The sequence below is a fragment of the Hyperolius riggenbachi genome, chromosome 9 (assembly GCF_040937935.1).
Source record: "Hyperolius riggenbachi isolate aHypRig1 chromosome 9, aHypRig1.pri, whole genome shotgun sequence".
NCBI lineage: Eukaryota > Metazoa > Chordata > Amphibia > Anura > Hyperoliidae > Hyperolius > Hyperolius riggenbachi.
Genome location: NC_090654.1, coordinates 29,477,691 through 29,505,330, shown reverse-complemented (window position 1 = coordinate 29,505,330; position 27,640 = coordinate 29,477,691). Strand labels below are relative to the sequence as shown.

The 27,640-nt window shown below is 45.7% G+C and overlaps 1 protein-coding gene across 6 annotated transcripts in view; it reads left to right on the top strand.

Moving 5' to 3' along the window:
• The window catches only part of SEMA4A (semaphorin 4A), a 171,631-nt gene that overhangs the window by 124,593 nt on the left and 19,398 nt on the right, over nt 1-27,640 (top strand). For all 6 annotated transcript variants that reach the window (XM_068252290.1, XM_068252289.1, XM_068252291.1 and 3 more), the window contains 7 exons: nt 2,446-2,606; nt 2,801-2,860; nt 4,232-4,330; nt 4,639-4,750; nt 13,370-13,486; nt 15,938-16,077; nt 19,400-19,569. In XM_068252290.1, coding sequence (XP_068108391.1) covers nt 2,446-2,606; nt 2,801-2,860; nt 4,232-4,330; nt 4,639-4,750; nt 13,370-13,486; nt 15,938-16,077; nt 19,400-19,569 — 859 coding nt within the window. The remainder of the gene's footprint in view (nt 1-2,445; nt 2,607-2,800; nt 2,861-4,231; nt 4,331-4,638; nt 4,751-13,369; nt 13,487-15,937; nt 16,078-19,399; nt 19,570-27,640) is intronic.

Sequence of the window (27,640 nt, the reverse complement as noted above, 5' to 3'; positions counted from 1 at the left end):
GCGGATCCGGCCGTACGGGTCCGTTGTCTGTTCTGCTGAACGGACAAAAAATGCTGCAGGCCCTAATTTTACGGACCGTTGTGCCCAGCTGACCGGAAACGGAGGGTTTTGCAGCGCAATAGGAACCAATGAAAAACGTCCGTTTACAGCACACTGAGTGTAAAAACGGACCGTTTGACCAGATCCACACAAAAACCGCTAATGTGAACCGGGCCTTAGTTACACTATTAGCACTTTGTTGGTCCTGTGCTGGTAATAATCACTTCTATAGATGCTCTGAATAGTAGTAAATGTTACTGTTCCCCATCCCCTTCTTGCACCTAACTCCTCAGCTATACCACTGAATGCAAGCATGGAATCTGGATGGAATTTTTGGGTGACAGAAGCAGCCAATGGGTGACTTGCTCCTGCAGCCTCTGGTGAAAGCATAGAGATGGGTTTTGAATGGAGGGAGTTGCTTCTCGCTCTCCTCAGAGCTTTTCTCTTTCTATGTAAGGTGTCGGGAGGTGAACTCCTTAGAGAAATATTTGTCAGTCATCAGATTGGCTGTCACAAGCTTCCCGGGTACTGGAGGAATACGGGCAAACCGGTCTGGCAGGATTGTGATCTCCTGAGTCTTGTGATCTGAAGATCTCTGATATCTGTAAGCAGCAAAATTCCAGAGATCTGCTGATAGGGGTGATAGTTTCCACCAGTGACATCACTCCTCTGGGTGGGATGGGCCATGGTTAAACAATTAACATGCAGGGCCCCTTACTTACTTACTGTACCTCTGTGTACCTTGATATGGGCGGGGTTCTAAGGAGCAGTTGCCTACCACCAGTCTTACATTACTCTGATAATATATATATTACAGGTGTGACACCACTGCTCTCCAGATATGTTATATATTACAGGAGTGACATCACTGATCTCCAGATATGTTATATTTTACAGGAGTGACATCACTGATCTCCAGATATGTTATATATTACAGGTGTGACACCACTGCTCTCCAGATATGTTATATATTACAGGAGTGACATCACTGATCTCCAGATATGTTATATTTACAGGAGTGACCTCACCGCTCCCCAGCAGTGGCATAGCTGAGGAGCTTGGGGAAACAGTGCAAGTTTTACATATGGTCCCAAGCACTGTATTGATACGGAGACCCAAAACCTATCAAGGACAGCTGCACTGTCAGTTGTATCTAGAGTAAGGAAACAGTTTGTTAAGCATTACTACTATTCAATGCACATGTTATATATTACCGAAGTGACATTACTGTCTTCCAGATATGTTATATTTTACAGGAGTGACATCACTGCTCTCCAGAAATGTTATATTTTACAGGAGTGACATCACTGCTCTCCAGATATGTTATATTTTACAGGAGTGACATCACTGCTCTCCAGATATGTTATATTTTACAGGAATGACATCACTGCTCTCCAGATATGTTATATTTTACAGGAGTGACATCACTGCTCTCTGGATATAGATATACTTTACAGGAGTGAGGAGGGGCGGAGGTGGAAAACATCCACCAGTGATTCACCTCGCCAGCAGTAAAAATGCCGGCATTAGGGGCCTATTTCCACTGCTGTGGAATCCGCAGCATTTCCCCACAAGCGATTAGAATGGGTAAACGCTGCTTACTCCTTCATTAGCCTTGCCATCCATATCGCCCGCTGCCGTGATGCTGATGGCATGCTGCGTTTTACCACAGCACACACCCAAATGCCTATAGTTCTAGCCAGTTAAAGAGACTATACCAAAAAAATCTCCCTCTAGGAAATACTTACCTCAGGAGGGGGAAGCCTCAGGGTCCCAATGAGGCTTCCCCCTTCCTCTGTAGTGTGGGAGAATCCAGCACTGGCTCCCCCGAAACTTCCTCGACAATGCCTGACAAGTACTGTGCAGGCGCAGCAATATTTACCTACCGCGATCATGCGCAAGCGCAGTAGCGGCTCTTCATCGGGCTAAGGCGGAAATAGCCGAGCACGATTGATCCACTCTACTGTGCAGACACAAAGGACTCGAGCCTTCGCAGCAGAGCGGACACGATCGGACTCGGCTATTTCCGCTTGAACGAAGAGTTGCCTCGCCGCTGCTTGGGGGTCGCAGCGCTGGATTGCCAGGGAGGAGGAGGACGGGGGAAGCCTTGTTAGGATCCAGAGGCTTCCCCCTCCCGTGGTGAATACCCCTAAAGGTTTTTTTCGTTTGGTTACACGTTTTCTTTAAGTGATTCTGATGCGTCCTCACATCACTGCAAGTGGTGACGTGCGTCCTACAAGAGCCACCCTGGCTCAGTGGAAACCAACTTTTCACTGATGTAAATCAGGACAAAGAAAGATTTTGCGATGGGCAAACACTGACTAAATAATCAATTAAATAATGTAAATAATAAGCAGTTGTATCCATTATGTTACATTCAGCCAAGTTCCTCTAACGTTTGACCAGGTGACCCGGCCAGACCAGTGAATGTGTACAAACTGCCCGCTGTGCAGAACTATGACCAGCTCCTCCTCACGGAAGACAGGAAGACGCTGTACGTCGGGGCAAGAGAGGAAATCCTGGAGCTCAGCATTGAAGACCCCGGAAACATCAAGCTCCGCCGACAGGTCAGCTCCTCCCTCCCACACCAGTCCCAGCCAATCCACATCGTATGCAATGTGGAATGCGGCCAATCAGATCTGGCAGGAAGTGCACTGTACTGGCCACATTCCAAGCTATGCAAATTTGCATGTGAGATTGAAAAAATAAGCATCTCCTTTGCTATCTAAAGCAGACAATAAGTCCTTGTGTTTCCTTGCAGGTCTCATGGCCGTCCAAAACAGAACAGATTAACAGTTGTCTGGCAAAGGCCCGAAAAGAGGTAAGACGCAACATTTCTATTTGTGTAATTTTCATCACTTTTTTGGCTCACCCTGCCCAAAGTTGCTGTGGTGTTTATCATACCTCCCAACTTTTGGAGATGAGAAAGAGGGACACTTAAGCCACACCCATGCCACGCCCCTGATCACGCCCCTGTCACACCCCTAGTCACGCATTTTGATAAAAATGTCATGAGAAAAATATGATGTTTTATAATTCAAACCACACTGGTCGTTTCTTTCCTGGTTCATTTTCCTTCATTTTAACATTTTAAAATGAGTAATATATCAATTTAAAGGATGGGGATAAAGGTGAGAGTCAAACACACTTTTTAGTAGAGAAGTATATATATTTACATAGAAAAAGGGGCAAAGTCCTGAAAGAGGGACAAATGAGGAGGAAAGAGGGACAGGGCTCCCAAAGAGGGACTGTCCCTCCGAAAAAGGGACAGTTGTGAGCTACGTGTTTATAAAAGGATGTTGTTTGAGACGTTTGTATGACTTTCCTCCTCTCTCTCTGGGAGTCCCCACAGTTTGCCAGCTTACAGAGGTGACATGTTATCACCCACTTCAGAGACAAGAAAGTTGAACTTTTTCTTTGTTGGCTTTGAGTGGTTGTGGCAATCCCACACTAGAAAGCGCTATTCTGCTATTTCATTACTTCAAATATGTTTTAAACTTCAGAAATCAAATTTCAGCTGTTGTGACACATTCCTTCTTTCACCTAAGGAATATTGCAAAAATTAAGCACCTCATTCCCTCAGAGAATCTTCCAACACCAGTTCACACCTTCATCGCATCATGGCTGGACTACTGCAGTGCCCTCTTTGCAGGCCTAGCTAGTACAGAATGCTGGCTCAAGACTGTTAACAAGCCAACCCTGCCATTGCCACATAACCCCAATCCTCTGCTCACTACACTGGCTACCCATAAAATGAAGACTCCTTTTCAAAATTGGCATGCTAACATTTACATCCCTACATAACCTAGGACCTGGATACCTGAAGGACTTGTTGTAACTGCGTCACACGTCCCACAACATCAGATCAAAAGGATCCAATATCTTGACCACCCCCAGAGTCCAACTAAAAACCTTTGGATCTAGAGCTTCTGGTCATGCTGCCCCCTACCCCTGGTATGCCTTGCAAAACTTAAGACAGCTCCAACCCTGGACATGTTTAATTCAAAACTAAAAATCCACCTGTTTAGTCTGGCATTTAGGATCACATTATGTTTTCCCCCTGTACACATCACTATGTACTGATCTGAGACAAGCTTATGAGCTTTGGGTCCTCGGGGAGAAAAGTGCTTTACAAATGTTTTGTTGTTGTTTTAATGTGGATTGAAAAAATAATGATTTACATTTCCCACAGGCTGAATGTTTTAACTTCATCCGCGTCCTGCAGCTGATCAACAGCACGCACCTGTACGTCTGCGGCACCAACGCCTTCAACCCCCTGTGCACCTACATCGTAAGTAAATCCACGCCTCCTTTATCACTCACACACCAGCATTGCGGGGATCGTTTCTGGCCAATGCCGTCATTGCTGCTCCAAGCCTGCGCCGGTCGGTAGAACAGCAACCCTACAGCCTGGGGGATTCTATTATAAAGGGTCAGTGTGGAGGGCTGTGCAGGATTTGGTGGTTGTTCTATGAGAGATTTTGAGCAGGCTGTCCCAAGAAGCTTGCACTCTATTGTGACATTGGAAGATTAAGTGGGCCAAACTCTATTCCTCGGTTTGCTAAAAATGTGTTAATTTTATTTTTGATTCCATTCTAGAACTTGGACACATTTTCTTTGACCACTAACCAAAACAACGAGACGCTGGTTGTGGATGGGAAGGGACAGTCGCCCTTTGACCCGCGCCACAAACATACGGAGATTGTAGTAGGTGAGTAACATGACAACCCCACCAACAGCAGCTTCTGATGTAATTATAGCATCAGTCCCCTGATACTAATACTGTTCCCTGATGCTAACCACTGATCCTAACCACTCATCCAAATACTGTCCCCTAATCCTAAACGCTGGTCATGAGCCTAACCACTGATCCTAATACTGCCCCCAGATCCTAATACTTAATACTAACCACTGATCCTGAGCCTAACCACCGATCCTAATACTGCCCCCAGATCCTAATACTTAATCCTAACCACTGTTCCTGAGCCTAACCACTGATCCTAATGCTGCCCCCAGATCCTAATACTTAATCCTAACCACTGTTCCTGAGCCTAACCACTGATCCTAATACTGCCCCCAGATCCTAATACTTAATCCTAACCACTGTCCATGATCCTAACCACTGATTCTAATACTGTCCCCTATTTCTAACCACTGTCCCAGATCCTAATACTGTCCTCAGACCGTAACCACTGATTCTAAAACTTCCCCCTAACCACTGTCCCTGATCCTAATACTGCCCCCAGATCCTAACCACTGTCTCTGATCCTAACCAGTGATTGTAATACTGTCCCCTGATCCTAATACCTGGTATATACGATGCCATTCTCCATCAGATTGACAGTGAAATTGATGATTTCCTACAGGTCCGATCTGATTTACGGTCATTTTTCTGATTGATTTTCCAATCCCTTCTATACAAAATCGATCAGAAAAATGATCAGACATCAGATTGGACCTGTCAGAAATGGTCAATTCGACCGTCAATCTGACGGGAAGTTGCATTTTGTGTACCAGGCATAATAGTGTCCCTGATGCTAATCACTGATCCAAATGCTGTCCCCTAATCCTAACTACTGACCCCTCAGCACTGAGCTTGTGGTTTCCCCGCCTTGGAAGGGAACAGCTCGTCGCCGGCTATGTGTCTGCAATAAGTGGGCATAAATTATAGACAGAATTTTCCCTTTCAATGTTTTGTGCCTGCAAACAGAAGGGGGAAGAGCTGGGTAGGTAGAGAGGTGCACAGACAACTGGAAATGGGGAAGAAAGAGGGAGAGGCTGGCAGGCTGGAGCAGGCAGAGGCCCTCAGGTGGTGGGGAGATGCCAGCTGCTTAGCGGGGCACAGTCCTTGGCAGAACAAGAGCAGCAGTGTTGAAAGATTCCTCTTTCACCACAGATGCCAGCAGCAAGAACTGGCCTTACAGCGCACCTGAACTGAGAGGAGGCGGCCATATTTTTTTTTATACAATACCAGTTGCCTGGCAGCCCTGCTGATCTATTTGGCTGCAGCAGTGTCTGAATAACAGTATAGAACATCACTAAGGTGCTTGGTCAGCAGCTAATCAGGTCACAAGCTACCTGAAACACTCCGCCGGTGCCTTGTCTCAGCTGGGTTGCTCAACAGCTTGCATCACATCAAACGTAAAGAATGAGACGGCACACCACTGGCTTGCAATCAAAGTGCTGTGTATTGCGAATAAGTCACACTACAGGTTACGGAGGAACCCCTCCTTCATCAGGTGTTAAACAGCATTGAAGCATACAACCAATATATACACAATCACATATAGAATGGGAACCACACCCGCAGTGGACCCACCCACCAATTCATTAACCCCATACTCCCCAGTTGCTAAATAGAATAATTCCAATGGTCATATGGCACTCCTGATCGGCTACCAATAAATGTAATACAAACTGACCGTAAACTGGCACTTCCAACCGAGGACTGCCACAGAACCACCTGTGAATAAAACATAGGTTAAGAATAATGCATGTACCGACATCTAAATTGTTACAGCATTCGCATGTGCATAAAGATGACATTTAGACCCTACAAAAAGCATCTGAACGGCAAACGCTCATTCATCCCTCTTGGGGCTACCACATCAAGCGTGTGGATCCATCGTGCCTCTTTCTGCTTTAATACCTTCTCCAAATCAGGGGGAGATCGAGAGGTCCTCATTGCTACAGCGGGTTGGTATAAGGGATAGATCAAAAGGTATACCTTTTGTTACCAGCCTGGGGAAAAACACTGAGCTAATAAAGAGAACTGTACGCAGGTTTTGGCCACTTTTGAGTAATGACAGCGTATTGGGAACAGTGTTTAGTGAGGAGCCCATATTCTCTATTAGGAGAGGTAAAACCATTTACGACAAAGTGAGGCACACAGACACTGCACCCTTGAGTAAGGAAAGGAGCATGGGCAGACCAGGTACTTACCCGTGCCTGAATTGTAATGTGTGCAACGCCATTATCAAGGGTAACGTGGTTGGGCATCCCCATACAGGTCGCAATATTGTCATCAAGGGTAGACATTACTGCTCTACGACATGGGTTGTGTATGGACTTAAAGGGATACTGTAGGGGGTCGGAGAAATTGAGCTGAACTTACCCGGGGCTTCTAATGGTCCCCCGCAGGCATCCTGTGTTGGCGCAGCCACTCACCGATGCTCCGGCCCCGCCTCCAGTTCACTTCTGTAATTTCTGACTTTAAAGTCAGAAAACCCCTGCGCCTGCGTTGCCGTGTCCTTGTTCCTGCTGATGTCATCAGGAGTGTATAGCACAAGCCCAGTATGGTCTTTGGTCTGCGCAGTATGCTCCTGGTGACATCAGGGGAAGCGAGGACACGGCAACGCAGGCGCAGGGGTTTTCTGACTTTAAAGTCAGAAATTACAGAAGTGAACCGGAGGCGGGGCTGGAGCATCAGTGAGCGGCTACGCGGGCACAGGATGCCTGCGGGGGACCATTAGAAGCCCCGGGTAAGTTCAACTCATTTTCCCCCGACCCCCCTACAGTATCCCTTTAAGTGTCCATGCGGACTCATGTACGTAGGGGAAACCACCAGAGCAGTCAGGTCCCGCATACAGGAGCACAAAAGGGCAATCAGCAATTATGCGAAAGGCCAACGTGGGAACTACGATACCTCTGTAGCCAGACATTTTTACGCAGAAGGACATAGTGCAGCACAACTAAGGTGGTGTGTTTTGGAGGCTGTGACTCCCTCCACTAGAGGGGGTGATTTGGAGAAGGTATTAAAGCAGAAAGAGGCACGATGGATCCACACGCTTGATGTGGTAGCCCCAAGAGGGATGAATGAGCGTTTGCCGTTCAGATGCTTTTTGTAGGGTCTAAATGTCATCTTTATGCACATGCGAATGCTGTAACAATTTAGATGTCGGTACATGCATTATTCTTAACCTATGTTTTATTCACAGGTGGTTCTGTGGCAGTCCTCGGTTGGAAGTGCCAGTTTACGGTCAGTTTGTATTACATTTATTGGTAGCCGATCAGGAGTGCCATATGACCATTGGAATTATTCTATTTAGCAACTGGGGAGTATGGGGTTAATGAATTGGTGGGTGGGTCCACTGCGGGTGTGGTTCCCATTCTATATGTGATTGTGTATATATTGGTTGTATGCTTCAATGCTGTTTAACACCTGATGAAGGAGGGGTTCCTCCGTAACATGTAGTGTGACTTATTCGCAATACACAGCACTTTGATTGCAAGCCAGTGGTGTGCCGTCTCATTCTTTACGTTTGATGGGTCTGAATAACACCTGAAGCAAGCATGCAGCTAATCTTGTCAGATCTGACAATGTGAGAAACACCTAATCTTTTGCATGCTTGTTCAGGGTCTATGGCTAAACATATTAGAGGCAGAGGATCAGCAGTACAACCAGGCAGCTAGTATTTCTTAAAAGGAAATAAATATGGTAGTCTCCATATACATCTACAGCTATCCTTTAAAGAAAGCCTGAGGTGGGCTCAAAAAATGACAAAAAGTAGGCTACCTGATCTGCGGGGCTGAGCGGATCAGGTAGCGGCAAAAACGGCCACTCCTGTGGGCTGCAATGGCCCACTTTCACTTTCGAGACCTCTGGGTCACAACACTGCTCTGAGACTGTGTGTCTCTGATAGCGTGCAGGGAGGCGGGAGAGCGGCAGGAGACGTGGCCAGGGACAGAGAGCTGCCCAATGGCAGCTCAGGAAACCCTGCAGGAACGCCCCTGGCGGGCGGTTTGAACAGGAAATTCCTCTCCCCTGTGTTTACCTCCAAGTTAGAGACCAATCTTGCCTCTAATCTAAGGGGGCTATAGCGCGGCGTTGGAGGGGGGGGGGGGGGGGCAGAGAGCGGCGGTTGGGGGGACACAGAGCCATGTTATTAGGCAGAGAACATGCTTCTGTGTCCCATCTGCCCCCGAAGATCCACCTGGGGTTCTCCAGTCTTCCGCAGCATCTTCTGCAGCGCATGTGATCTTCAGAGGCTGCCAGCAGGAGGGAGGAGAAGACCAGAGATGTAGCCAGGGACAGAGTGTCTTGTAGCGGCTGGAAGAAGCCCCAGGTAAGTAAAAAATAGTTTTAATTCATTCACCTTATATGTCCTTTATGGACTGCTGTAGCGAGAGGGATATGGAAGCTGCCATATTTATTTCCTTTTAAAGGGATACTTAAAAAAAATGAGTTTTATTCACCTGGGGCTTCTACCAGCCATCCCGTGCCCTCACCATCACTCACGGATCCTCTGCTCCCCCGCCCCCAGCTAGTTTTGTTTCGCCCACAGGCTTGGCCGCACGCAGTCTTCTTCGCGTTCCCAACCACAATAGCGTCCTGCGCAGGCGCAGTGAGCCTGTCGGCTGAAAATGAAACTAGCTGGGGGGGGTTGCAGGAGGGTCCGTGAGTGACTGTGAGGGCACCGGACAGCTGCAGGGGGCTGGTAGAAGCCCCGGGTGAGTGCAACAGAGTTTTTATTTAAGGCTTAAAGTGGAACTGAAGAGTATTTTAAAACAAACTGCTTCACTTACCGAGGGCTTTTGCTAGCCCCCAGAAGCCTTCCTGTCCGGCGACGGTCCTCCACGAGCCTCCTTTCTCCCGCCGCCTCGCCGTTTTCTTGCTCGACTTGTAAGTCAAATGGCCACAACAGCATCCTTTTTACGCACTCCCGTCTGCAATACCGCTATTGCGGACTGAAACGTGAAGGATACGCGTGGCCAGAGCTGGCGGGAGAGGCTGCCAATTCCTCTTTAAGTATCCCTTTAAGCAATAGCAGAGTTGCCTGGCAGTCCTAATGATCTTACTGGTCAGTAGTGTCTGCATCATACACCTGAGACAAGCATGCAGTTAATCTAGTTAGACATCCGTCAGAGACATCTGATCTGCTGCATGCTTGTTCAGGGTCTATGGCTAAAAGAGGCAGAGGATCAGCGGGACAGCCAGGCAATCTGTATTGTTTAAAAGGACATAAATATATTAGCATCCATATGTCTCGCCTCAGGTTCCCTTCAAAAGGGAACCTGAAGTGAGAAGAATACGGAGGCTGCCATATTTATTTACAAAAACCTACTACACTAAAAGTGTACATGCTAATGTGTGCAAAACAAGTGGGTACATGCACTGGTCAATAAACAGGAATAACAAACACACACACTACCAGTATATGCCGTTCAACCACCTGATATTTAATATAGATCAAAACGTTTTTTTAACCCTGATTAATCGTAGTTGGGTCTGTGAAAAAGGTTATGTATATAGCACACCATTATTATGCACAATTTCTCATTAAACGGGGTGTTACCCCACAATGTCTCAAACAGAAGGTCTCAGGGGACCGTACACAGACCAGAATATAACCAGTTAATCATGTCATTCCTGCACGTGGGGGGAGGCGGGCACGGACACCTACAATGCCAAAAGATTAAAGCATCTAATATGCTAATTGCCTTGTCAAACGTGTCCGCATCACCCCCCGCGCTAACATCACAGTGGTCAACAGCAATACAAAATGTGCCCCCCCCAAAGCCCCCCTATGTCCCCCCGCAATCACAACACCATGCCCTGCATACAGACAATCACATAAGGTCACTGAATTGCATGGGTCGTCACCCATAGAAAAAATGGCAAAAAATATGAGAACACAGTCCACAAAGATATAAGTGAACAAATCCCACAGCAGGTCCTGCTTCCAAGATTCAATTGCATGAAACAAAGTTCCACATCAAAAAAATCGTTCTAGAAATATCACTGTATTCTTCCAAGAGTCTTTTCAGACCATATGGGGCTGGTGCACCTAGCCAAATTGCTGTAGTGTAAAATTGTAGGCCTATGCTGACAAGACAGTTCAATATTCCAGCCAAGCCATATATCACAACATCAAGGATTCCATGCATGTAGTGCTTCACCATAGATGGATATACACATAAACTTTGTGGATATAGATGCCGTATGCACTGTTTCTCATAGTTACCACCTCCTCCGTTGATACGAAATGCAGTATTCGCATAGACTGTTTTTCGCCTGCCCAGCTAACCGCAATACCATTGATGTGTATCTGCGGGAGTGTCAAACTCAGGGCCTCCGACTTAGGTTACCCCGACTGAGCGGGAGTCCAGTCATAGAAGGTATACGCCATAGTTCCGGGCACCGTGCTCCGATCCGGCGGGAGGGCAGAGGAGGGCAGAGAGGCACATCTCAGCGCGTGACGCAGCCCTACGTCAACGCGTTTCGCCCCGCCCAGGGACTTCCTCAGCACATTTTGTATTGCTGTTGACCACTGTGATGTTAGCGCGGGGGGTGATGCGGACACGTTTGACAAGGCAATTAGCATATTAGATGCTTTAATCTTTTGGCATTGTAGGTGTCCGTGCCCGCCTCCCCCCACGTGCAGGAATGACATGATTAACTGGTTATATTCTGGTCTGTGTACGGTCCCCTGAGACCTTCTGTTTGAGACATTGTGGGGTAACACCCCGTTTAATGAGAAATTGTGCATAATAATGGTGTGCTATATACATAACCTTTTTCACAGACCCAACTACGATTAATCAGGGTTGAAAAAACTTTTTGATCTATATTAAATATCAGGTGGTTGAACGGCATATACTGGTAGTGTGTTTGTTTGTTATGCCATATTTATTTAATTTCAAACAATACCAGTTGCCTGGCAGCCCCGCTGGTCTTACTCTAAAGCAGGGGTCTCAAACTCAATTTACCTGGGGGGCCGCAGGAGGCAAAGTCAGGATGAGGCTGGGCCACATTAGGAATTTCACAATCGCGGCGCATCGCCGCCTCTGCCCGCCCCTCTCACTCTTCCTTCACAGAGAGGGGCGGGGAGAGGCGGCGATCCGTGCAGCGATTGACGTCAGGAGGGGCAGAGCTGAAGCTGAAAGCTCTGCCCCTTCCAGGAAATGCCGGCGGATTGCCCCCCGGGCGATTTGGGGGCAATCCGCCCTTGTTTAGCGGCGGGGATGAGGCGGATTACTTGGGAGCACTGAAGCGAACTATAAGGAAGCTTTTGCCGGTGAGGGCCACAAAATATTGTATCGAGGGCCGCAAATGGCCCGCGGGCCGCGAGTTTGAGGCCCCTGCTCTAAAGTCTTGCACACACGCTTAACTAAAGTCGGCTGAGGCTGCTGATAACTACCGCCTCAGCCGATAATCAAGCCTGTGTACAGCGACCCCTGACCACCCCTCCGCAAAGCCTTCCGTCTGGTGGATCAACTCGGCCGAGCGACGGCCAACTCCTGTGTGAGCGTTCCCCGCCCACGTATGACATCATACAGGCCAGACCAGCGATGTTGGTGTGCACACACCTTAATACTTTTAGCCATAGTCCCTGAACAGGCATTGCTGATCAGATGTTTCTGACAAAAATCTGACTGAATTTGCTGCATGCTTGTTTCAGGTGTGTGATTCAGCCACTACTGCAGCCAAAAAGATCAGCAGGGCAGCCAGGCAACCGGTATTGTTTAAAGGGAACCAGAGACGAAGCCCCCTGGTGTATTTTACCATATATATCAGTAAGAACATTAGAGAAAACACTTACCATGCTCTCTGTTTCATCCTCACTGCTAAAAGTGTCTGTTATCCCGGACTGAGCAATCAGTCTGGCTTTGCCGGGAATGATTATAGTTGAGTCATTATAGCAGCCACAAGGGGTCAGACTTGGGCTTGAAAAGACACCAGAGAAGACAGACTCAGCTATAATCTTTCCGTAGCAAAGCTAGACTGAGTGCTCAGTCGGGGATTCTTATCAGAGGTGATAACAGGCAAATTAAACAGAGAACAATGAAACAAAGAGCAGATTAGGTGTTTACTGTCATGCTCCCACTGATTTATAAGGTCAAATACAAGAGGGTGCTTCATCTCTGTTTCTCTTTAAGAGGAAATGAATATGGCAGCCTCACTCTCACTTTGGGTGTGCGCAAATGACTGGGCTCACCAGGAATGAAGCACGAGGCACATGTTACCTCAGTGAGTTTCTGGATTCCCAGAGAACCGGTGCAGGAACTGGTAGATCCGGATGCAAGATGTACCTGTGTGCCTGGCATCATTGTGGATTGGTGATGTCATCATCTTCAAGTGATGTCATCATCTTCAAGTGATGTCATCATCTTCAAGTGATGTCATTTCAGCTGGCAGACAGTGACAGAAAATCCAGCGGGAGTTTCTAGAAATATTCCCGGACAGAACGCATGAGTAAAAAATGAATTATTTATTAAAAACATGAAGTAATTGTGTCTCACTTCCTCTCGTTTCCTTTTCTCCCTCCTCTTTCATATCGCTTCTCTCTCTGCCTCCGACCTCCCCCCTCCCTCCCCCCCATCTCTGCAGGTGGCGAGCTGTACAGCGGCACGATGAATAATTTCATGGGGAATGAGCCGATCATCCTGCGGACGCTGGGTAACAGGACCATGCTGAAGACGGATGCCTCCCTGGGATGGCTGCACTGTGAGTTCCCTCTCTCCAGCACAGGAACATTCCGTACACGCAGCATGTTAGGGCCTGTTGGGCCCAGCCCAGGTCAGGCAGCGATGTGCAGCCAGGTTCATGTGAGGTACTCAGCTGGGCTTACAGCAAAGCACAGGGGGTGGGGGTGAGGTACAGACAGACCCGGGGGTGAAATGAGGAAAGGTAGCCACACACTTTAAAATTTCGATTCAACAAAACCAATCCAATTGGTTGGTTGATTGGATTGCAAGCTTGAGGTCGTTGTGAGGTTGCACACGTGTTCACGATTGCAGCAATTTTGTAAAAAAAAGATTGCATATGGTGAAAAAATTTATTGGATTGAAAAACGTCTCACTCAGAAATCGATGGTTGGTCTTTTCGATATGAATATATATTTTTTTAATATTACATTTGAAAAATCCATAGCTTTGTGTATCAATACCTTATCATCATTCTCAGTTTAGCATTACAGTCACCACCACTGAACTCCACGTTGCTATAAATTATCAAACCAAGTACAATACCCCTTTTGGGACCGGGCGGCTCTAGCCCCTTACGGACCAGAGCCGTCCATTCCCTATTCAGCCCTGTGATTGGCTCACAGCAATCACAGGGTCAGGCCTGACCGAAATGCGGAAGCTCTGCTGTCACTGAGACAGCAGAGCGAGCAGGATCAGCGACAGAGCAGCGGCGAGGATGGTGAGAGTGCGTGGCGTCAGCAAATAGTTGAAATCTCCAACTAGTCAGAGCTGCACAGCCACCAACTGTGTCTGTCCAGAATAGGATACAGTTATATCCTACTTAAAAGGGCAGTATGGCGAAAAATTGTAAAATTTAAAATATGTGCAAACATAAACAAATAAGTACGTTTTTTTTTCCAAAGTAAAATGTGCCATAAATGACTTTGCTCCTATGTTGCTGTCACATACAGTAGGTAGTAGAAATCTGACAGAAGTGACAGGTTTTGGACTAGTTCATCTCTTCATGGGGGGATTCTCAGGGATTTATTTATTTTCAAAAGCACTTAGTGAATGGCCGTTTCTCTGTCCAACTGCCAAAAAAACTGTGTAGCGAGCAGGGAGGCTGACCAGCATTGTTTAAATCCTTTTTAGGGAATATCTTTATAAAGAATAAAAGTCTTGCTGAGAATCCCATAATGATGGACTAGTCCAAAACCTGTTGCTTCTGTCCGATTTCTATTACCCACTGTAAGTGACAGCTAAAGTAATTTATGGCTGATTTTACTCTTAAAAATACAGTATGTGCAAACAGACAAATAAGAAGTACATTTTTTCCAATGTGCCATAGTGTCCCTTTAATAAGTCTCGGGTTCCTGTGTCTGTGTACCGCCGTACTGTGCAGGTGCAGGGCCACACAGTTTGCACGTGGGGGGGGGGGGGCTGTTGCAGGTTGCTGGTATTTATGCGGGCACTTGCAGGTTGCAGGAGTGCGCTACAGCAACACCCGTTATCTAATGGGCTAAAAAGACTAGATTTATTATAATTCTGCCTAGCAATCAGTTTTTTTTCTTACATTACATACCATACTATTGCCATCTTTTCTAATATACATACAAACACACTTGAGGAGGAAATTTCCTTGAGATTCCTTGATTGGGGAGGGGGGGGGGGGGGGTAGGTTGGCTTCGGGGAGGAAATCCTCCTTTGCTTTTTCTGTACAACCATTAATTTTCATTGAATTGTAGTAAGATTGAACAGAAATATTATAATGTGTGTGTCCACCTATAGTTGTAGGAAGGCGGAGATGAGGTTTGAATGCACAGGTGGTATAACATCTGAATGCATTCCTTGATAGAGAGATCGATTAGGTCTCGAAACATTACATTGTGTGCACAAACTTTCTGCCAACTCCATAGGTGGCCACACACTATACAATAAAATGATCCAATTTTATGGCCATTCAATAAAAACGATTGGTTGTACTGAAAAATCGAAAGCTTTTTTTTTTCCCCTCTGTACGTTGGAGAATTTCCCACCTTTTTTTTTCGATAAAAGTAGATCAGGAGTGATGGATTTTTCTCACCAATTTTTGGGGTACATTGAATAATGCTGTGGGAGGAGAATTCCATATAGCTAAACAGCCTAGGCTAAGCATCACGGGGGAGGGCGGGGCTGCATACCAATATACAGCTATATATAGGTCAGTGTTCTCCCCAGAACGTTTTTTTCCAGCCGGGTGGCATGAAAAAGTAGCTGGGTGGGACACGATGGGGGAATGTAGGGCCATTGCAGCTCTGCATACAGGATTGGAGGAGAGCCATTGACAGCTGGGTGCTCCCCAAAATTAGTCGGGTGGAGCACCCGGCTAAAAGAGCCTGGGGAGAACACTGTAGGTATAGGAAAGTTTCTGGTGCTGAAACCAGGATGACTCTGATATAGGTCACTGCAGTGCCTCTTTAATGTCTTGATTTCCTCCACCCCTTCTTTGCAGCCGACACGTCCTTTGCGGGGTCCTTCTTCATCCCGGGCTCCAACTCTGACGGGAAGGTCTATTTCTTCTTCGAAGAGACGGCTAAAGAGTTTGACTTCTTCGATAAACTGACGGTGCCGCGTGTGGCCAGAGTCTGCATGGTGAGACTGGGGAGGGGGAAGAATAAGAGTCATTTATTTATGTTGGTGTGGGTGGGAGGGGGAGGATGTTAGTCTACATTGGAGCAAGTATTGAGATGATAAAAAGAATCCTACATTATAAACCTTAACCTTAGTAATCTTTTTTTTCAGTAATTAAAAGCATAAATTAACGTCTTGTGGCTCTTCTAACAAATATATATGTGTCCAGGGATACTTGAGGTCGAAACAAAAAATGTGGGCTCCCATGTTATAAATGGAAATGTGAATAGTGGGATGGAGGCATCGGTGGTGGGGGGAGGGGGTCGCATAGGGTTAGGCATCAGTGGTGATGGGGGGGGGGGGGGAAAGGGTGATTCACTTAGGGCTAGACATTGGTGTGGGGGGTAGGTCAGGCATCAGCGGTGGCAGGGGCATAGCTAAGGGTGGGCAAGGGGGCGCAGCACAGCGAGGGTTCTCAGTGCGACTGCAGCACCCCCACATGTGTGAGAGGCAACTTGCTGGCCACCTGAAGTGCCCCTGCTTCTCTCCCTCCCTCTGCAGTGGAGTGAGTAAATGTTAATAAAACCAGAAGACTCACCGGCTCTGACGTTCCGTAGATGACATCATCTCTCTTCTGTAACCAAGAAGAGGATGCTGGGCACGCTGCAGGGGACAGATGATGGCGTCACTGGAACGTTGGAGCCAGTGACTCTTCTACTGTTGCATCTGGCTATGTAGAGGGGGGCTCATATGGCTATCTAAATGGGGGAAGGAAGGCACATCTGGCATCTATAGTGGGGCACACTGGCTATCTGAAGGGGGAAAGAGGCACTTTTGGCTATCTAAAAGGGGGGGGGGAGGAGTTTGGGGCACATCCAGCTATATAAACAGCATTGTACATTTGGCTCCACCCATGACCATGCCCACATTCTGATGCGTGGTCACACCATTTTTTTGCGGGGGCGGGGCACAAAAACTGTCTTTGTCCGCTACACCTCTGAGCGGTGGGGTGGGGATTCGCTTAGGGCGTGGGGCTTAGTTTCGGTATCGGTGGGGTGCGGGGGGTTGGTTTGGTATCGGTAAAGGAAGGACTCGTGTGAGAATAGGGTTTGGTTTAGTGATGGTAAACTATCAGTAACATTTACCAACTTTTACTATCGGAATAACCACTGTCCAATAGTAGAATATCGGCACTTTTACATATATTCTGCTAGAGACTATTTGCAGGGCCCATATTTCCCCAGTGCCCACTTTGCATGTAGGTCTTGAGCTGATGTTACTAAAGTTAGGGGTATTTGTCAAACCTGCTTGCAGAAACGGTTACATAAGCTTAGTAAGAAAAACAAAAGTTTGCTTTCTTAAAACAGAAAGAATTTGGGATAATTCAGGTTGGAGTGAGCTTGAGATGTCTCCCAGTGCATCACTGCTGAATATATGCAAATTAACCATTGTTGCCCTTAGAAGCTAAACACACCTCCAGATCCGCTGGAATGCAATGTGTCAGCTTGTTAATTTGTAACATTAGCCATAATAATCCAACATGCATAGACTGTTTCGGATTGGTAGATCCTCATCAGTGCATGGCATGGATTAATTTGGCTCTATGGAGTAGGACTTGTAACACTGAGAGGCAGTGGCGTAGCTAAGGAGCTGTGGGCCCCGATGCAAGTTTTACAATGGGGCCCCCAAGCACTCTATACATAACAATTGATATGGCGCACCAAAACCTGCCAAGGACAACTACAGTGTGCAAGAAGGGGATGGGGAACAGGTTGTTCATGATTACCACTATTCAAAGTATCTATAGAAGTGATTATTATGAGCACAGGACCAATAGAGAGCTAATACTCCGATGCGGTCGCAACCTCTGCACCCCCTATTGCTACGCCCCTGCTGAGAGGTACAGACTAACCAGCAAGCTCATGGTGATTACTAAACAAAAATGTACCCTATTTGAAAGGTGGAATAAAATTTAACTTTTAATAAGATTACATTAAAACAATAACATATTTTCCTATTTGCTAGCCAATAGGTAAACTGTGAACGCAGCGGACTGGAGGAAACAAAGTTTTGGGTCACATGACCATCCTCCTAGTTCACGCTAATGAATACTGTGAACCCTACACCAAAAACTCAACATGTTTCATTTCCTAAATTGGAAACTTCGTCAGGAGTGCTAATATCCTAGTGATAGAGTGATAAAGTGCTATACACAACAATTACAATATACAATTCACATATTTACAAAAGTTAGCAAAGTAGCAGAGTAACGGCCCCCTAAGCTCATGGTGACCCAGAACTCATTGGGAGTGTGTAAGGGACTAGTAATGTAGGTAATCCTTCCCTGCAATGGAGGAATGTGATACACCAGCCCCCTCTAGTGGTCACATATGTAAATAATGTGCAGACTAGATCAATAATTATTTACATTAATACAAAGTAGAAATTTGCCTTAAAACAGAAGGTATTTGCGATTATTCATGTTGGCGTGAGCTCTGAGGTGTCCCACAATGCATCACTGCTGAATATGCAAATCATTATTTGTTTTCCCTGAAAGCTAACCACACCTCCAGATCCACCTGAATGCAATGATGTGTCAGCTTGTTAATATTAGAGAGCCAAACTAACCCAATTGCATTGGCTCTGTAATATTAACAAGCTGACATGAGGCACCTGGGTAAGCTCGCCAGTCATTGCTGTGGGTAGTAGAATGTCTTCCCTTTATGATCAGAGCTTTATTTTCAGTTCTTGTAAACCCCTTCTGCTAAAAAGCTTGTTGCTTCCTTTTTTCCCCATCTTTCACATCGTACTTGCAGCGGTTCTGTCAAGAGGAAAGAAAACTGATAATATATAAAGTTTCAGGCATTTGTTCCAACTTAAAGCAGGGTTAGCATGGCATATTATGCAATTACAATTTGGTTTTACTATTCTTTAGCGTTTGTGCAGTTATCCTATTTGCTTTTGTCCCAACGTAATGTCATCTGTGTGTAAAAGTAGCAAGTCTCTTCATGCTCATAGTACAGCAATGCTAGGAGCTTACATTGCACGAATGGTCTATAAGTTCACTTCAGAAAGCTCTTCAGTGAGAAAAACTCTCCCTGCCCCCTGCGTACAATCACTGAATCTCACAGAGTAAAGCCTTCTGCTGTATAGCAATAGAGCAGTGTCACTAATGAGACTTTTCAGCCAACAGGTTTGTGTGGTGTGACCAATCTTCTAGAGCTTAATAGGATAAGTTTTGACTTTATTTCCTCTGTAAGATGTGCTTTATTTATTTAGTTTGCTGGAGGATGCCCTCTGAGCTGTGTCACATGACCTGATTATTCTGTCCTCTGTGTTGTAGAATGATGTGGGAGGGGACAAAGTCCTGCAGAAGAAGTGGACCACCTTCCTGAAGGCCCAGCTGTTTTGCTTCAATGACAACTTCCCCTTTAACGTCCTGCATCATGTGGCCCTGCTGTACCCGGAGGACCCCCAGCAGAGCATCTTCTATGGAGTGTTCAGCTCACAGTGGTGAGTACCCGCTTCATTCAAAACCATCAGAAATTTACTGCAAAACCCGACTTGTATCCGCTGACCTGACCTCTCCTTGTCTACCCGCCTTGTGTAGCCCCAAAAGATGCTCAGTGTGATACTAATATGTCTGACTTGCATGCAAAGTCAACTCCAAGTTGCATAGACTGCATCAAATTTACATGCAAGCTGGTATTATTAGCATCTCCATCACCAGGGGACGCAACAACATGCCTCTGTGTTCCACAGTAAACAGATTATTATGGGATCCCCTGCAGCACTGCTTCCAGTATGGGGGGGGGGGGGGGGGGCACTCCTCCCCCTCCACTCCCCCCCCTCCACTCCCCCCCCCCCCTCCCCCTTGCAGAGGCAGAGTAGAACAGTGGAGCACTGTGTTAAAATATTTACCCCTTCCGTCGAGTCGCAGAGTTGCCTCCCAAGTCATTGTGTTGCTACTTTTCAGCATACCCGTCAAGCCAGCGTACATTTGCCATACAAAGACGTTCACACAAGAGAAGTTAAAGAGGAACTCCAGCCTAAACAAACATACTGTCATTAAGTTACATTAGTTATGTTAAGTAAAATAGATAGGTAATATAATCTTACCCACACTGTTTTAAAAGAACAGGCAAATGTTTGATTTCATGAAGGCAGCCATCTTTTTGGTTGAAAGGAGGCGACAGGGAGCATGAGACACAGTTCCAACTGTCCTGTGTCCTGATCACCCCTCCCAGTTTCTAGGCAATGTGAACAACAACATAGGAAATCCCATCATGCTCTGCACAGCATCAGGGAAAAGAAGCCTGGGCTTTTTTTCTTTGATGGGTGGAGCTTAGATAAAAATGCAGCTAAAAATGATGCTTTGGTAAGAAAAACAAAGTTCTGATGCTGTGAAACTGTTAAAGAAACACCAAGCCTTTTCAGTGCTGCTGAGTAGATTTTTAGTCTGAAGGTTCACTTTAAGGTTAGATAGGGGAGGAGGGTGTTCTTTGTTGCTCACCAGGGGCGGGATCTGTGTGGGAGTAGGGAGAGGTTAGGTCATAGTTAAATATCTGTAAATATTACCAATATTTTACTGTATGAATGAAGTGGTAGAATACCTCTAAATTTACAGATATTGTACTACAGCTATCCTAAAAATAGTGTATGATGGATTGGTGGGTGTTTTAGTCTGTTGGTTTAACTCGTGAAACGAACATCCGCATCTGCTACTTTGTCATGTAGGCTAGATTGTTGGCGCACCTGCAGCCTCGCTCTGTCAGTCATACAGAAATGGACATCCTATACACTAACTGAAGGTTGTCAATATGATGGACCTGGAAGCGCCCGTGGGCGGCGGCTAAGCGTGTTAATGTGTAGGTGGGGCTTAGTGTAGGTGGTGCAGGTATGGGTGGTGGCTTAGAGTAGGTGTGGCTTTTGTACGACTGTAGTAAGCCTTCATGATTCTGTAGCGAATTGAGGCTTTCCTGGTAATGAATAAAGAAGAATAAACATCCACTATTTACATCTGCTTCTTGATTTAATGAGACACTGAAGAGGAAAAAAAAATTATGATATAATGATTTGTATGTGTAGTACAGCTAAGAAATAAAACATTAGGAGCAGAGACATACGTCTAATATTTGTTTCCAGTACAGGAAGAGTTAAGAAACTCCAATTGTTATCTATGCAAATAGCCATTGAGTTCTACAACTTTGAAAGTTGCAGAGAGCTCTGACTTCTGATTAGGTTATCTCAGCTGTATTGTGTTTTTCTTTTGCAAAGAACAGTCCAGGACAGGTCAAAAGTTCACTGCCTGTTCTATAAAAACATTTAGAATACTGATTAATGTGTAAATTGCACATATTAGAGAATGATGCAATGTTATAAAAAAAAAAAAAAGCTGTATAACTGAAAATAAAAATATGAGAATATTTTTCTTGCTACCAATGTTCTAGTAATTATCCGTACTACTCAACCAATTCATTATATCATCATTTTTTTTTTTCGCTTCAGTGTCTCTTTAAGAATCCTTTTTGTTAAATCAGGGACAAGGGCTTTGTTTAAAAGGAAATAAACAGTTCCTTTAGCAGCATACAGACCATGCACAAGTTATATGGTAAGTGGATGTGGACAACAGGCAGCGTGTACTAAGCTCTACACATTACCTGATCAATGCTAGTGCTTACACTGCTGTAATGTGCCGGACGGGGTTATAAGTCAACACACCATCAATATACAGTACAGAAATCCAATGGGGGCATTCCACTTAGATCACAGTACAAAGGAATCGGCTTCTTGTGACAATCAATAATGATTTGTAGGAATGGTTAATGGCAGGCGCTGCTAGCACAGATCACAACACCCACAATCAATCGGAGGCTGATTCATAACAGAGGATTCTACAGAGAGGAAACCTATCGGAGGACCCGAGAGGCGGCCATTTTGTGCAAAGTCCAGTTTCCTAGAATTGTTAATGTCACAGACGCCATTTTGTGACAACAATTGTTGCGTGGGGGAGGGGGAGGTGTCTTACTGTTACTTCATGAGTCTTATGGTGTTGAAAATAGCAGCAGCCAAGTCAAAGAAAAGGCAAATGGTATTTTTATAATCAGTGTTGTCACTGGGATGATCTTTGACTAGAAACTATTGACATGATAGTGGCCATTTTGTTTCCCACAGTAATCACAAGGAGGATGTTAAAGAAAACCTGTATTGAGAAAAACCTCCCCTGGGGGGTACTCGCCTCGGGTGGGGGAAGCCTCCGGATCCTATTGAGGCTTCCCCTGTCCTCCTCGGTCCCCACGGCGGCAGCGATAAAGCTCCCCGACCAGCAGGGATGTAAATATTTGCCTTCCCGGCTCCAGCGCAGGCGCAGTATTGGCTCTCCGCACGGAGATAGGTGGAAATAGCCGATCTCTGTCGGGTCCGCTCTACTGCATAGGCGCAAGTCTCCTTCATCTGCGCAGTAGAGCGGACCCGACAGAGATCGGCTATTTCCGCCTATCTCCGCGCTGAGTGCCTCAACAGCGCCCCCACTGGAGCCAGAGAAGATAAATCAGCGCTTGTCAGGCTTGTCGAGGGAGGTTTGCTGGAGACTTCGGGGGAGCCAGCGCTGGATTGCCTGCAGCTACAGGGGAGGGGGAAGCCTCATTGGGACCCTGAGGCTTCCCCCTCCCAAGGGGAGTACCCCTCCGGGGGAACTTTTTTTTGTTGTTGCAGGTTCTCTTTAAAAGGAACCTAAGGTAAAGTGATACAGAGGCTGACAAATGTATTTCCTTTTCAGCAATACCAGTTGCCTGGCTGTCCTGCTGATCCCCTGCCTCTAATACTTTTAGCCATAGCCCCTGAACAAGCATGCAGCAGATCAGGTGTTTCTGACATTATTGTCATATCTGACAAGATTAGCTGCATGCTTGTGGCTGGTGTTTTTCAGACACTACTGCAGCAAATAGATCATCAGGGCTGCCAGGGCTCTGGAATTGTTTAAAATGAAATAAATATGGCAGCCTCCATATACTTCTCACTTCAGTTGTCCTTTAAGGTGTTAAAAGCTAATTGTGAGAAATTAGTAATGGTCAAGGAAAGAGTTTATGTAGGAAGTAAGGGCCCGTTTCCACTAGTGCGGTGCGAATCACCGGGATTCCACCGCTGACAAAATCGCATGCGGATGCGATTCCGCGTACGTTTTTTGCCGCGATTTCGCATGCGATTTCGCATAGGCAGGGTATATGCGAATTTAACCATGTCACTGCCTGGTTCAATTTGCATTAGTTTTCGTGCGAATTCGCACACGAAATCGCGGCAAAAAACGCATGTGCGTTTTCCCTATTAAATACATAGCCTGCGAATCGCCTACATTCCTCACGCAGGCGAATTCTGCAGGCCCTACCGTGCAGAAAAATCCTTCACAGAAAAACGCACCAAAAAACTGACAAGTGGAAACAGTCTCATCCACTTGTATTGGTTATGCGAATCCGCATGCAGACAACACATGCGGATTCGCTCTAGTGGAAACGGCCCTTAAGGTTTGCTTTGGGCATCTAGGTATCCTAACAATGACTAATCAGCCAACAAAGTAACATAGTAGCATAGTTATTTGGGTTGAAAAAAGACAAACGTCCATCGAGTTCAACCAGAGAACAAGTACAACACTAGCCAGCCTGCTCCCTCACATATCCCTGCTGATCCAGAGGAAGGTGAAAAGCCCCAAAAAGGAAAAAATTCCTTCCCGACTCCAGATGGCAATCAGATAATATCCCTGGATCAACATCATTAGGCATTACCTAGTAATTGTAGCCATGGATGTCTTTCAACGCAAGGAAAGCATCTAAGCCCCCTTTAAATGCAGGTATAGAATTTGCCTTAACTCCTGTGGCAATGCATTCCACATCTTAATCACTCTTACTGTATAGAATCCTTTCCTAAATAAATGGTTAAAACGTTTTTCCTCCATGCGCAGATCATGTCCTCTAGTCCAGGGGTCCCCAACCTTTTTGAGCCCGGGGCCCACTATCCCGACCAAAATTTTCCCCGGGGCCCCCCTGGGGGAGGGGGTTGGGGGGGGGGTTGAGTGGGCGTGGCTAGTGTCGGCGGCAGCAGCCCCCCCCCTTTTTTCCCAGATTCTACAGTATAGCAAGTACAGTTTCCACAGTATAGCAAGTCCAGTTACCCCAGTATAGCAAGTACAGTTACCACAGTATAGCCAGTATAGTTACCCCAGTATAGCAAGTACAGTTACCACAGTATAGCAAGTACAGTTAGCCTAGTATAGCAAGTACAGTTACCACAGTATAGCAAGTACAGTTACCACAGTATAGCAAGTACAGTTACCACACTAAACCAAGTACAGTTAGCCTAGTATAGCAAGTACAGTTACCCCAGTATAGCCAGTAGTTACCCCAGTATAGCAAGTACAGTTAGCCTAGTATAGCAAGTATAGCTACCCCAGTATAGCCAGTAGTTACCCCAGTATAGCAAGTACAGTTAGCCTAGTATAGCACGTATAGCTACCCCAGTATAGCAAGTACAGTTACCACAGTATAGCAAGTACAGTTAGCCTAGTATAGCAAGTATAGTTACCCCAGTATAGCAAGTACAGTTACCACACTATAGCAAGTACAGTTAGCCCAGTATAGCAAGTATAGTTAGCCCAGTATAGCCAGTAGTTACCCCAGTATAGCCAGTAGTTAGCCCAGTATAGCAAGTATAGTTAGCCCAGAATAGCAAGTATAGTTAGCCCAGTATAGCAAGTATAGTTAGCCCAGAATAGCAAGTATAGTTAGCCCAGTATAGCAGGTATAGTTAGCCCAGTATAGCAGGTATAGTTAGCCCAGTATAGCAGGTATAGTTAGCCCAGTATAGCAGGTATAGTTAGCCCAGTATAGCAGGTATAGTTAGCCCAGAATAGCAGGTATAGTTAGCCCAGTATAGCAGGTATAGTTAGCCCAGTATAGCAGGTATAGTTAGCCCAGAATAGCAAGTATAGTTAGCCCAGAATAGCAAGTACAGTTAGCCCAGTATAGCAGGTATAGTTAGCCCAGTATAGCAGGTATAGTTAGCCCAGAATAGCAAGTATAGTTAGCCCAGTATAGCAGGTATAGTTAGCCCAGTATAGCAGGTATAGTTAGCCCAGTATAGCAAGTATAGTTAGCCCAGTATAGCCAGTAGTTACCCCAGTATAGCCAGTAGTTAGCCCAGTATAGCAAGTATAGTTAGCCCAGAATAGCAAGTATAGTTAGCCCAGTATTGCAAGTATAGTTAGCCCAGAATAGCAAGTATAGTTAGCCCAGTATAGCAGGTATAGTTAGCCCAGTATAGCAGGTATAGTTAGCCCAGTATAGCAGGTATAGTTAGCCCAGTATAGCAGGTATAGTTAGCCCAGTATAGCAGGTATAGTTAGCCCAGAATAGCAGGTATAGTTAGCCCAGAATAGCAAGCATAGTTAGCCCAGTATAGCCAGTAGTTACCCCAGTATAGCCAGTAGTTACCCCAGTATAGCCAGTAGTTAGCCCAGTATAGCAAGTATAGTTAGCCCAGTATAGCAGGTATAGTTAGCCCAGAATAGCAAGTATAGTTAGCCCAGTATAGCAGGTATAGTTAGCCCAGTATAGCAGGTATAGTTAGCCCAGAATAGCAAGTATAGTTAGCCCAGTATAGCAGGTATAGTTAGCCCAGAATAGCAAGTATAGTTAGCCCAGTATAGCAGGTATAGTTAGCCCAGTATAGCAGGTATAGTTAGCCCAGTATAGCAGGTATAGTTAGCCCAGTATAGCAGGTATAGTTAGCCCAGTATAGCAGGTATAGTTAGCCCAGAATAGCAGGTATAGTTAGCCCAGTATAGCAGGTATAGTTAGCCCAGTATAGCAGGTATAGTTAGCCCAGTATAGCAGGTATAGTTAGCCCAGTATAGCAGGTATAGTTAGCCCAGAATAGCAGGTATAGTTAGCCCAGAATAGCAGGTATAGTTAGCCCAGTATAGCAGGTATAGTTAGCCCAGAATAGCAAGTATAGTTAGCCCAGTATAGCAGGTATAGTTAGCCCAGTATAGCAGGTATAGTTAGCCCAGTATAGCAGGTATAGTTAGCCCAGTATAGCAGGTATAGTTAGCCCAGAATAGCAGGTATAGTTAGCCCAGTATAGCAGGTATAGTTAGCCCAGAATAGCAGGTATAGTTAGCCCAGTATAGCAGGTATAGTTAGCCCAGAATAGCAAGTATAGTTAGCCCAGTATAGCAGGTATAGTTAGCCCAGTATAGCAGGTATAGTTAGCCCAGTATAGCAGGTATAGTTAGCCCAGTATAGCAGGTATAGTTAGCCCAGTATAGCAGGTATAGTTAGCCCAGAATAGCAGGTATAGTTAGCCCAGTATAGCAGGTATAGTTAGCCCAGAATAGCAAGTATAGTTAGCCCAGTATAGCAGGTATAGTTAGCCCAGTATAGCAGGTATAGTTAGCCCAGTATAGCAGGTATAGTTAGCCCAGTATAGCAGGTATAGTTAGCCCAGTATAGCAGGTATAGTTAGCCCAGTATAGCAGGTATAGTTAGCCCAGAATAGCAGGTATAGTTAGCCCAGAATAGCAGGTATAGTTAGCCCAGTATAGCAGGTATAGTTAGCCCAGTATAGCAGGTATAGTTAGCCCAGTATAGCAGGTATAGTTAGCCCAGAATAGCAGGTATAGTTAGCCCAGTATAGCAGGTATAGTTAGCCCAGAATAGCAAGTATAGTTAGCCCAGTATAGCAGGTATAGTTAGCCCAGAATAGCAAGTATAGTTAGCCCAGTATAGCAGGTATAGTTAGCCCAGTATAGCAGGTATAGTTAGCCCAGTATAGCAGGTATAGTTAGCCCAGTATAGCAGGTATAGTTAGCCCAGTATAGCAAGTATAGTTAGCCCAGAATAGCAAGTATAGTTAGCCCAGTATAGCAAGTATAGTTAGCCCAGAATAGCAAGTATAGTTAGCCCAGTATAGCAGGTATAGTTAGCCCAGTATAGCAGGTATAGTTAGCCCAGTATAGCAGGTATAGTTAGCCCAGTATAGCAGGTATAGTTAGCCCAGAATAGCAGGTATAGTTAGCCCAGTATAGCAAGTATAGTTAGCCCAGTATAGCAGGTATAGTTAGCCCAGAATAGCAAGTATAGTTAGCCCAGTATAGCAGGTATAGTTAGCCCAGTATAGCAGGTATAGTTAGCCCAGTATAGCAGGTATAGTTAGCCCAGAATAGCAAGTATAGTTAGCCCAGAATAGCAGGTATAGTTAGCCCAGAATAGCAAGCATAGTTAGCCCAGAATAGCAAGTATAGTTAGCCCAGAATAGCAAGTATAGTTAGCCCAGTATAGCAGGTATAGTTAGCCCAGTATAGCAGGTATAGTTAGCCCAGAATAGCAAGTATAGTTAGCCCAGTATAGCAGGTATAGTTAGCCCAGTATAGCAGGTATAGTTAGCCCAGTATAGCAGGTATAGTTAGCCCAGTATAGCAGGTATAGTTAGCCCAGAATAGCAGGTATAGTTAGCCCAGTATAGCAAGTATAGTTAGCCCAGTATAGCAGGTATAGTTAGCCCAGAATAGCAAGTATAGTTAGCCCAGTATAGC